At 42.4% G+C, this 11,248-nt stretch overlaps 3 protein-coding genes across 4 annotated transcripts in view; 1 reads left to right on the top strand and 2 right to left on the bottom strand.

Annotated features, from left to right (window-relative positions):
* Nucleotides 1–4: 4 nt before the first annotated feature.
* glod4 (glyoxalase domain containing 4) lies at nt 5–4,292 on the bottom strand. Its single transcript, XM_054794646.1, has 9 exons — nt 4,035–4,292; nt 3,857–3,906; nt 3,665–3,785; nt 3,446–3,590; nt 3,231–3,367; nt 2,527–2,613; nt 2,312–2,425; nt 2,141–2,227; nt 5–2,062 (listed from the first exon to the last, which is right to left on the bottom strand). Exons 1-9 carry the CDS (start codon nt 4,116–4,118, stop codon nt 1,997–1,999), a joined length of 891 nt encoding a protein of 296 aa, XP_054650621.1. The 5' UTR covers nt 4,119–4,292; the 3' UTR covers nt 5–1,996.
* Nucleotides 4,293–4,459: 167 nt separating this feature from the next.
* mrm3a (mitochondrial rRNA methyltransferase 3a) lies at nt 4,460–8,748 on the top strand. Its single transcript, XM_054793995.1, has 4 exons — nt 4,460–4,834; nt 5,665–5,909; nt 5,980–6,141; nt 6,437–8,748. The coding sequence occupies exons 1-4, from the start codon at nt 4,479–4,481 to the stop codon at nt 7,021–7,023; spliced, it is 1,350 nt and encodes a 449-aa protein (XP_054649970.1). The 5' UTR covers nt 4,460–4,478; the 3' UTR covers nt 7,024–8,748.
* nxn (nucleoredoxin) overlaps nt 8,094–11,248 on the bottom strand; it is a 60,029-nt gene continuing 56,874 nt past the window's right edge. Inside the window, exon 8 of one of the 2 annotated variants that reach the window (XM_054793997.1) lies at nt 8,094–9,357. In XM_054793997.1, coding sequence (XP_054649972.1) covers nt 9,175–9,357 — 183 coding nt within the window. In that variant the 3' untranslated portion in view covers nt 8,094–9,174. The remainder of the gene's footprint in view (nt 9,358–11,248) is intronic. The other variant, XM_054793996.1, reaches the window with a different exon arrangement.

Genomic DNA, 11,248 nt, shown 5'->3' with positions numbered 1-11,248 from the left:
ATTTAAAAGTTTAATTAAAGCAGCAACTAGCTGGGGATTTGGTAAAAGACAAAAACAAGCGAATGTTGCACGTTTACAATGTTCAAAATCACTATTAAGATACAATTTAAACAGTGTCAGATCTTGAAATATTGTGTTCTTTTGGTGGTGTTGACTGTAGTAGTAGTAGTAGTAGTTTGGTCTTTCAAAGCCATTTTCCAATTTAAAGTAAAAACTCAACACATTTCTGTTATAGTTCATACAGTATAAAGGACTCCTAAATAACCTATTCTCAAACAGTGGCACAGGCCCCAATGGTGGTACATGGGCTTCATCTAGTGGTACTCAGACACTGGTAGAAAATATTAGCACAGTGATATGTGGTCAGGGGAGGCATGACATTGTTGTTGTTTTTTTTTTTTTTAAACTTGATAACATGAATCAAATAATAACATTAGTCAATTGAACTGTTATGAATGGATTTTCTGTATGATTCCAATTGTTTTAAACATTTTTTCCCACATTCGGGGCAGAAACCGAGTGAGGCTCAGGCGAGGCTCTCCTCTCGGCTTGGAGTGCACTGTACTGGATGGCAATTTCTGTTTATCAGCATGTTGCCAAAATAATGTTTGCAGAAGCATTTATTGAACGCAACTGGAGACCGTCGGCATTTTTCTTGCTACCCTCTTAATGAGCAACCTGTATTAACATAAAGCAAATAAAGGAGCGCCTCACCAGCAATGAACCTCACCGCATGTCGCTGCATTAGAGACATCCTGAATGCTTGTGTTGTAACACAAATTCATGAACCAAAGATTTGCTGAAATTACACTCAAATTAATGTTTAACTCATCTCACATGTCACAAGCCAATTTACCTGCGAGCGCAAGCCACACATTCCAAGCTAAACCGTGATGCTAAGCCATGGGCGGGCAAACGTTCTGACTCATGGGCCACATTGGGTTAAAAAATTAGCCCGAGGGGCTGTGTATACATAGGTGGTCATCAAACAGAACTACGTTCTTAGTCATGGTGCAACAAAATAACACAATACATCCACAACAAGTTAACACATCACATAAATTAACTACTACTGCTACTATCTGGGTAATAGTGCCCACAAGGCATGCTGGGTAGTCCAGCAGCAATAACAATATGAACTATGAATCATAAAACATTGGATATCAGGAGTATGTGAATGTCTCGTTTACTCCCAACAACTTCCTCAACATGTTTTATAATCAAGCAAAAATGCGACAAACACGGAAACATGTTGGGAACGAGAGTACCACAAGCTACCCAGCATGCCTTGCGGCGGAATAAATGGGTGGAATCTCGGCATGGGTGTTGTGCGTAGGCTTTTGTTTGTACGCCCACATGGTGCAGTCTGTAGGTTATGTTGTGTGCCACGTGTGTGTTGACGTGTTGGGTTGGATCGCTTTTTTGTACAAGCTACGGATTGCATCTGACTATTTCCTGTGGGACTTAAGCGTGCCACAGTAGCACTGCAAGTCATGTTGCCAGTTACAGCCTCTATGTTAAAGGTTTTTTTAAAAAAAATTTAATTTGGAAACTGCCAGTGGGACTACCGAGCTAACTAGTTAGCCTCTCCATTTTACTTATTCTAAACTTAAGCAAGTGTTTCGAATTGAGTGGAGAAGAAGGGGAAAGTAAGAAGCCAAAAATGTACCACTTCCACATGAAATGGGAGAACTCCCCCCCCCCATCATGTCAACTTACCAGAGTGAGGATTAAGCGGCATAGAAAAAAAAATGAATGGGATTTTTAAAAAACGGAGCAATGTTCCAACTGTAATGTAGCGAGGGACGACTGTACTTGCAAAACTACATATTTTGGAGGTAGTAAATTTTGAGAACTTTTGCCATAGAATGATAATATGTAAAATTGCGTTTGTTGTTGTCCTATAAATGCTTTAAAAGTTGAAAGAAGGGAACAGAAGCATCTTTTCTAAACAGGTGGCGGTTGGCAGTTTTGCAGTAAGTAAGCGTAGTCCATCTCATGCAGCAGCTTTCTGTCTGTTGTGCTTGGCAAACCACTCATTGCTTTTGTCATCAGCCATTGCCTGGGAAATTAAATAAGATATGTGCAGTGAGTGGCAAACATCGTCGTCAGGTAATTTGAATGCTGCAGCGCCACCGACCTTATCGAGTAGCTCGTCACCTTTGGGGTCCACTGTGGAAAGCTGTCGGAATGCTTCATCTCCCACAAAGCAAATCTCATGGCCATCCTAATAAAGACAAATTAAGTTTCCCCGTGTTTTTTTTTTTTTTTTTTTTTTAGAGGGAGTTTGTAATATGTGCAATGTACTTACCGGGTCAGCCAAAATAACAACTTCTACAGTGGCTTTCCCAGGTGTGTCCAAGCTAACTAAAGGTGTGAGAATGTTCTCGTTTTCTTTTTTCATCAAGGCTTCCAGGTCAGGAAGCTGCGGAATACAAGAACATGTTGACAAATGAATCCTGAAAGACGGTTAATAATAAATCTATGTCCTGTACATTCAATAATAACAGAAGAAAAATACTTTACTTGATCCCTGGGGCATGAAAATGCAATCCTTCCAAATGCTGTTCCGTGGTCTACAGTGCCACTAATGTCGTGAAGTTCCAGTTTACACTGCAAACAGAAACACTCCCAAGTGAACACAGCCGTCACATTTCATAGTTTTTTTTATTACAGTATATCTTCTCAGTGGTAGAATTGAAACTTGGACATACTTTAGTCAGTGTACATCTTGTATAGCAGCATATATTTACTATCCACTAAAATGAATCAATGATAATTGCCCACAGTCAAACATAGCTGTGGTAGTGTTATGGTCTGGGGCTGTATGAGTGCTGCCGGCGCTGGGGAGCTGCGGTGTACCACCCACCAGCGATGTCATCGAGGAAGAGGATTTCAGTAACAACCTGGACAGCTTCGGTCGTTTCCATGCTCAAGAGGATTTAGGCACAATGGTGCTCACACTAAATATTAACACCAAGGATACAGTTTGGACATTTACAGTGAGGTGTTCTCACTTGTGTCGCCAGCTGTTTGGACAATAATGTCTGTGTGTGGACTTATTTTTAGTGGAAAGTAAAATTTATACTGCTTTCCAAGCTGTACACCGACTACTCTAAAGTATATCCAAGTTTAATTTCTATATTATTGTCCCTTGAGAAGGTATGACAAAACGTTTGCTGAAATGTGATGAGATGTGACTCGCTTGAACTCTAACGGTTTTGACTCACCTGAGTGTCTCCAAATCCCAACAATACTGTCTTCTTGTCCTCATTCTTTTCCATCACTGTCATTCCTAACAGTGTAGACCAGTAGTTGGTCGACCTCGAGAGGTCTGACACGCCTAGGCAAACTTTCTGCACCGGGTCTGTGGCAGGGTCATCATTGCAGCAATGTAAACTACCAAAAACATTCCTCCGACACAAAAGAAGCCTGTGACACTCACCTTTGTGAGGCTGCTCTCCATCCACCAAATAGAACTGATAACCGCCTGGAGCTTGGGTCAGATAGAGGCCGTCTTCTACCTGTGTGAGAGGCCATCCAAGGCGCTTGGCATTGCACACAGCTTTGCTTGAGTGCAGGGTCAGCCCCTACAAAAAACACATGCATAAATCCTGGATATACAGTACCGTAAGCATGACTGTCACATGTTGTCAAACCCTACCAAGAAATCATTTCCAAGTTGATATTCTGCCACCCCGTAGTTGTACGTGAGCTCAGCTACAAAATGATCATCCTCCGGACCAAAGCCAACCATAGTCTTGCTCCATTTTCCATCATAGGGACTGTGCGAATACAAGGAAAGAGTAGAATTAAAGCTACTTTGCAATGAGTACACAGTTCAGGTGTACCTCACCCGTTGCAGGTTGCTTTGCAGCCTTCGTCAAACTCCTCGTGGCGCAAAACCTGTCATTGATATAAGAATGTCACTGAATACCTACTTATCAAACGTGGATTAAATGAGTGCGTGTTAAGGCAAATATCACAGAAGAGTCACATTGTACAACACGGTAATGCGAAGGACGATAACCCACCTTCATTCCCAGGACATCTCGATAAAATGTAGCAGTCTTGGTCCGGTCGCCAACTTTAAAAACAAAATGCAACGCCCGTTTCATTTTTCTTGTGCAGGTGTTACCGTTGTAATTATGTAGTGGGATGATCACGTGAGTGCGATTAAACTTCCTTGTCGATCGACTTCTCTGGCGTTGATTACTAGCAGAACAGCTAATGCGACGTCAAACTGTTGCTAATGCATTTTTTTATTAAGTGCTTAATAAGTAAAGTATTTTTTGTACTATTTAAGTACTTGACGTTGTTCCTTAAATAACGTTTAATAAAATACAGCTATGATTAAAAATGCAACCCCTACACGTACTTAACTACTTCCGTTTTCTACTGAACAAGAGGTGGCGCTATAGATCCGCAAGCGATAACAATACATACATCCACCCAGCGAAGAAGACGAAAAGGCAAAAATGGCGATCTACATGAAACACATGAGTTGCCTTTTCCGCTGGGAGAGAGCTATTTTCTTGTCAAGAGGGAGCGGGTTCAATGTGGAATGTAAACGCTATGTGCGTGGGCTTAGACGGAAACCGGTCAGAGTGATATTACCCGAATACGTAAAAGCGCCCCCTGCTGCAATAGTGAAGGAGAAGAAGGACGTCAAAGTCCAATTCAGAGCAGCAGAGCTTGAAAGGGGAGACTTGACGAAGACGAGGACCAGCAGCGAGATATCATCATCAACCAAAAGTGCTAATATGGTTGGTAAGAGTGATCAAATCGATGGGCTTCGATTCGAGAGGGCGTTCCCTGGGGATAAAAGACTGGCGTAAGTATGTGTTGAGGTGACAGGAATGTTTCTGTCATTTAAATCGCTATAAATTGTTTATATCTGTAGCCTTATAAACTCAACACGATGCTGCACTACCTTTCGCCCCAGCATGGAATTGAAAATAGATATGAAAATAGCTCTTCAAAGCATTAAAAATAATGCAACCAACGTATTGCTGAATTTAATGTTTTATTACAGAGCATGACCAACAATATTGTTTGGCTTTTGTAACAAGCCTCTGTGAGGCAGGTCCCTAATCCAAAACAAATCCAATAAAAGTCCATCCAATTAAAGATCAAATTGGAAAAAGTGGGCTTGCAAAATACTTTTAGGGTAGGACTAATCATTTGACATGGTTATAGATCAGTTTGTGGTGTGATTTAGAATATATTACTTTTTTTTAAACAAACTCTCTTGAACGCAATAGTGACTTATTGGCGCTCCCTAGTATAAACAGACAGCAGTTACAGTGGCACTTCCCAGTGCGGGCACAGTGAGCGGGAACTACCGCTGTAGCTACGGAGCCAAATATCCAACGTCCAACATGAAACCAACTTCACCAAGATACTCCGTGGACATGTCTGCCTGGTGGTGTTGCGTTTTATTCTTCTTGTAGGTGATGATTTTTATTAGTAATAAATTATTACCTATACAGGGTGAAAGAGATGGGTTTTCTGTGGGGAAAAAAGCTATTTTTGGAGAGAAAAAGCGCAAATGGTTGGGTTGTCACATGACTGGAAGTACCAGGGGTACAGTACTCAGTACTCAAATAGGCAGGGATACCCTGTACATCGTCATATTTTAACCTCCATCGTCTTGTCTTGCAGGAGGCTGGTGAGTGTCGCTCGTTCCAGAACGTTCCGGGAGCAACAGGGCAAGGTCCTTCTGGAGGGTCGCCGGTTGATCTGCGATGCTTTGAATGCGGGCGCCATCCCTCAGACTGTCTTCTTCAGCACTGCCGATCGCCTGCGGGAGCTCCCCGTAGACCAGCTGAGGAGGGCCACGCTTGTTAAAGTCAAATTTGAAGACATCAAGCTGTGGTCTGACCTTGTGGCCCCACAAGGAGTAATAGGTAATTTCCCCTAGTGTCATTTGTGGCTCATTGTGTGATACATTTGTGTGCATTTATTTGTCTTCTGCAGCTATATTTTCGCGTCCCGATGCATCACGGCTGAGCTTCATAGACAGCACACATTCAGTGCCACTGTCCCTCATCTGTGACAACATCCGTGACCCTGGCAACCTCGGGACCATGCTGCGTTGTGCTGCTGCTGCTGGCTGCCACAGTGTCCTCCTCACTAAAGGTGTGCTCATGTTAGCCATGAAAGTACTTCTATTGAAAATAGCTGTTTTTATGAAGGCCTATATTCTATTTTTCAACAATTTTAAATACATATCTAATAAATAATAAAGACTGTAACAGACTGACATAAAAGCAGAGATTCAGGCTTTATTTTAAGATGTGTATTCAAGCCTGCGTTTTTACAAACCTACCTTTTGTGAAGTGGTGGGCATATGCACAGGGTGGGCTCATCTATCAAAACTATATCATGTCATCAGGAAGTTATGAAAACTTGTCACAAATCCTGTCACTAACAGGCTGTGTTGATGTCTGGGAGCCAAAAGTTCTGCGAGCAGCGATGGGCGCCCATTTCCATCTGCCCATTTATCCCAGTTTGAAGTGGGAGGAAGTTGAGGATCATCTGCCCAAAGATGTTACAGTGCATATAGCCGACAGCACGAGTGGATCAGATCCAAACAGAGAATCTCAAATGAACACGACTCGCGCACCCTCCAAACCTGGTGACTACGGCTGGGTCAGCGTAAAGCCCGGCCACCAGAAGGCACACTTTGAGGAGTGCGACTCAGAGTCCGATTCTGATTCTGAATATGCGGGGCTTTCACTCCCAAGAGTGGATGCCAAGCTGTACCATGAAAACTGGGCTCAGAGTCCCACAGCTATTGTAATCGGAGGAGAGACTCAAGGTCTGAGCATGGAAGCGGTCCAACTGGCGGAAAAGACCACAGGACACAGGCTTTTTATTCCTATTGTTCCTGATGTGGACAGCTTGAACTCTGCCATGGCTGCCAGTATCCTGTTGTTTGAGGGCAGGAAGCAACTGTTAAAAGCAATGCAAACTTCCAGGAGGAAGTGGTCATCGAAGGCTGAACGTCAGCTTTCATAATGTCCAACCCCATTGTCGAGTTTTTCCCTCTCTACTGAAACTTAATAAAATAACATGTTTATCCAGTAATAGTCAAACTTCCTAGTTATGCTCTGTGCAAGAGTCTCACACTCAAATTAACTGGGGGCCACTAAACGGAGAGTCCGGGTAAGGCATCAAGTGTTTCACAGAGAAAGTGTTTCAAGTATTCCAAAGAAAATGTAAAAGATAATTATAAAAATGAAATACATATAATGTATTGTAGTGTTGCTGGAGTGCTTCTGGCTTCCCAGCATGTTTTGCGGCACTTGTTTTGATGTACCGTAGTTGTTTATTTTCTAAGTTGGCTATTACTTGCCCAGTGAAAAAGCCTCTTCCTTTAAGCAGGTTGAAGCTCTGGTCATCTCTTGTGGGACACATTAACACTTGACTTTGATGTCCAGTAGGGCGCCATATACAGTATATGGTTGCGTGTTTGAGACCGCTGCCCTCGTGCAAAAGAAGTGCATCACTGTTACTGTTAAGGCTTAGAACCCCCCTGTCTTAAATGATGAATGATGGTGTTAACCCGTCTCACAACTAAATGTAACATTGTTATACAAGTGTAAAAGAGGTTAACCACTATAAATAAAACGACAACCTTGCTAACATGTGACATGTCCTGTCATATGCTGGAGTCCTATTACAGAATCTTCTGTTGCAAAAAAAGTGAACAAATGCTCAAGAGACATGAAAAATTGAAGAGGGATGAAAAGAAAGGCCGAGAGAAACTGAAATAATGAGACAAACGAAAGTCTCCCGAAAGCAAAGACCAGGAAATATGATGAAGCGTATGTAGCGCTTGGCTTCACCGACTACGGCTGGAGACAAGGGAAAAAATGTTTGCAGCCGACAGCATGAGAATTAGTCGATCAAAAAATGTTTGTAGTTTAAGGATGTACATTTTTTTTTATATTTCAGGCAAAATGATGCACTTTAATCTTTGTTACAGACTAAAAGTAAAGTTATTCTTTGTTGTAAGTTGATCTATATTTCCTTTTTTGCTTTCTTTAATAAAGATACAATGTTATGCAGAGGTGTACTGATAACAATTTTATAGACATACTATTGACAGTTGCGGGGGAGAGGGAGGAGGGGCGCAAAACATTTTCTTCTTCGTGAGGGGTGTGGGGGGACATAACAGAAAATAATTAACTGCTTTACAGTGTGTGTATGTTAGCAGCCCCGCCTCCCTCCCTCCCCACAGAGACAAAGGGACTGTATGACTGACAAGAGGTTTCACGTCGTTTTATGGAACACTCTATCAAGTTTCTATGATCAATGCACAGAGTGAATCCTTTTCCTGCCTGTTTGGAGTTGAGAGACTAGGAAAACAGACATGCATGCACGCGGCAATATATGGAGGCCGGCAAAATTTGCATGTTTTCCATTTATTATGTGATTGATTTTTATCGTAAGAATTTTTTTTTTAAACAAGAAATCTTGTGACATTTTAATCTTCTGACACCCCTACTGCACAGTGTTAAAATATGTAGGCATTACAATGTGTGCACGTTACATATGTAAGCGCTATGTGTATTATTAATACAGTAGACGGGAGCAATGCTTAAAATTTTAATGAGTGTGAAGCCAGAACCAGGTTTCTCCCCCCTGTCCCATTCAGCATCTTTCTTCCTGCCTCCAGAAATAACCTCAACATCATCTACTGACCTTCACAGAACATCCTTATTACAGTTTGGACAGGACAAAAAGCGAGACACTGTTTCGTCTGTAACATTTTTATCTTCACTGTATGTGTGTACCTGTCACTGGTCTTTCTAGGCTACATGGAAGTGGGCTTCACAAAAACTGCTGCAATCACTTTATTCCTTTTTTTTTATTCCATCCTCCAGAAGGCAAAATAAAAAGGGAGCACTGAATTGATAGTAGGTCCGCTGGGCTTCTCTGGAATCCAGAAGGTTTAATGTGATAAAGTTGGGGGGGGGCAAAAAAAAAGTGTCTGTATATATTAACTGTAGGGACTATAGTCAATGCAAGGCACCACGGGAGAAGGAGAGGCTCCATGGAAACAAAACAAAAAAAAAAGTTAAAATGTCAGTAAAAAGTGATGGAAGTGAAGGATGAGACTGAGGGAGTTGTCCCATTACAGTGTTCATATTTGGACCTCCTGCTTCAGATGGGCTCCGGTTTCAGCTTTTCGGCCAGGAAGTCGCAAACAAACTGCTCCACGACCGCTGGCGTGATCTCCTCCACATCGCGTACGTACTTGGCCCGTGCCGACATGTCCAGTATGGTGAGAAGCGGTGCGGCCTCCGGGAGGTTTGTGTAGTCCCGCAGCGAGTCGCTCATGTCGTCCTTAGGAGGAGGGATAATGAAGATGTTAACAAGATGAACAGCGCACCGGCAGGTGGCGCTTATGTTGTTTTAATACTCACTTAAATTAATGTGCATAAAGTTATAATGCTTTTATCCTTCCAACTCCCACTGGCCTTGCATTGGTGTGTGAGGCAGCAGTGCACTTCTGCCTAGCAACAAGTGGCTATAAAGGTACAGTATGAATCCAATGACTTGTGTTTATCATCTACAGGCCACTAGGGGGCTGTAACTACCTTCACTATAACTGATCATTCCATGTAAGAGGTCATTTATCCACAACACACACTGCCTGCAGAGCAGGACACTGCATCTGTAAAGCTGAAAGTTGCAGTGGAGTTATTCTGGCGCAAAACCTGCTAAAAGTTTCAACATCCACCTGAAAACAATTAGGCATCGGAAGAAACGAAAAATATGTGTGTGGACAAGGGGTTGGCTTGTGGGCGGCAAAAGAACATCAGTGAGAAGTTGGGGGTGAACTACTGAGAATTGTCCCGAAAAATCAGGACAAAGCAACAAAGATTAGTCATTAAGTGAGTGGAAAAAGGCCGTAATACAATTAAATGTTTTATTGTATATTATTGCAAAAAATATCTGGTACTCTAAGCAGTTGAGTAAATAAAACACCCCTACAGTATTTTACTTGGCTGACTTGTGAATGAATATGTTCACCTATTTTTATTTGAGACTTCAGCCATGCTTTGCCCGAGGCCTCCAAGTCACCTTTCACCCTTTAACATGTCGGGATTACCGCTGCTTGTCGCCATAGTTACAAGAATCTGTCACAGATGTGGACAGGCAAGGCAGGTAGCTTTCAAACCAGCTTGAAAGTTCTCATTAATTATTGAGGCTGAATAAGAAATGGCCGCTGCCTTTGCTGCCGGCGCTCGCCTTGGAAGAGATACATTATTCCAGTCAGTGTGTAAAAAAAAAAATCAAATGGATTTCATGTGTTATATGTGGTAAAGGTCACACAGGTCAGTTACCGTCTGTGTCGCAAGGCTCCTCGTGAGTGCGTGACCTGCCTCCCACTCGCAGCTAAGCTGGCTGGCTCAGATAGAGGGTTGTGAGGATTAAAGATCCGTTTCATATGGGAAACATTAAGTGGAGGAGGCGGCGGGTGTCTCTAAAACAACGCCTCTCGCGGTTGGGAATCCTCTCATGTTGATACCGACACGATGGGTGGATTTCCTGTTTTAATAAGCATGCACTCACGCCCTCATTGTCGCCTCTGCTACCAGAAAAATCAGTAAATGTTCTTGATGGATGAATCAAACCACACCCCAGGCTCAAAAACGGAGAAATTTCCGCCTTTGAAAATAAATGCCAGTTAAAGTTCCTAATTGTGATGCAAAAGACGATATAAATCATTTGTACAAGTCTTGGTAAGATGAAGAGTTAGGATTCAGGGGGAATTAAGGGGTCTTGTTCAACCCCAGACGGATTAAAACAATAAGAATTGTGTCTGGACACTTTTACAGTATTGTCTACCACTTTACTTTTTACTTTCAGTACATATAAAAACAAATACTTGTTTATCGCACTTGACTTTGGGGGTATTCTGCGAAAGAGGCTCAACCAACCCAGGCTTTGTGCTCAGGACGCAGCTCAACAAAACCTACATTACCCAAACAGAACTAAACGGTACTACAACGTTGGCTATTAACCTACTTTGTGACGTCCAATGTTCGGCTTTATGCTCAGTGCGCGTTGACATAAAAGTTTGATGTCATGTTATTCTCCTTCGGCGCAAAAATGAAGCGACCCCAGCCGGCGTATTTTACACCAGATGAGCAAGTCATTATTACGGAGCGTTATGAGGAGTTCAAAAAAAGATTATCATTGCCGAAAAGTGACTCGCATTGCCCTATAC

This window comes from Dunckerocampus dactyliophorus, chromosome 12, assembly GCF_027744805.1.
Source record: "Dunckerocampus dactyliophorus isolate RoL2022-P2 chromosome 12, RoL_Ddac_1.1, whole genome shotgun sequence".
Lineage (NCBI taxonomy): Eukaryota > Metazoa > Chordata > Actinopteri > Syngnathiformes > Syngnathidae > Dunckerocampus > Dunckerocampus dactyliophorus.
This window is presented reverse-complemented; position numbering and strand designations above follow the sequence as displayed.

Coding starts and splice junctions, on each gene's coding strand:
- glod4 (XM_054794646.1), bottom strand. CDS start 4,118: ATGAAACGGGCGTTGCATTTTGTTTTTAAAGTTGGCGACCGGACCAAG. Junction 3,786..3,856: donor TGCAAAGCAACCTGCAACGG/GTGAGGTACACC, acceptor GTATTCGCACAG/TCCCTATGATGGAAAATGGA. Junction 3,591..3,664: donor AACTTGGAAATGATTTCTTG/GTAGGGTTTGAC, acceptor TGTTTTTTGTAG/GGGCTGACCCTGCACTCAAG.
- mrm3a (XM_054793995.1), top strand. CDS start 4,479: ATGGCGATCTACATGAAACACATGAGTTGCCTTTTCCGCTGGGAGAGA. Junction 5,910..5,979: donor GGCCCCACAAGGAGTAATAG/GTAATTTCCCCT, acceptor TGTCTTCTGCAG/CTATATTTTCGCGTCCCGAT. Junction 6,142..6,436: donor CAGTGTCCTCCTCACTAAAG/GTGTGCTCATGT, acceptor TGTCACTAACAG/GCTGTGTTGATGTCTGGGAG.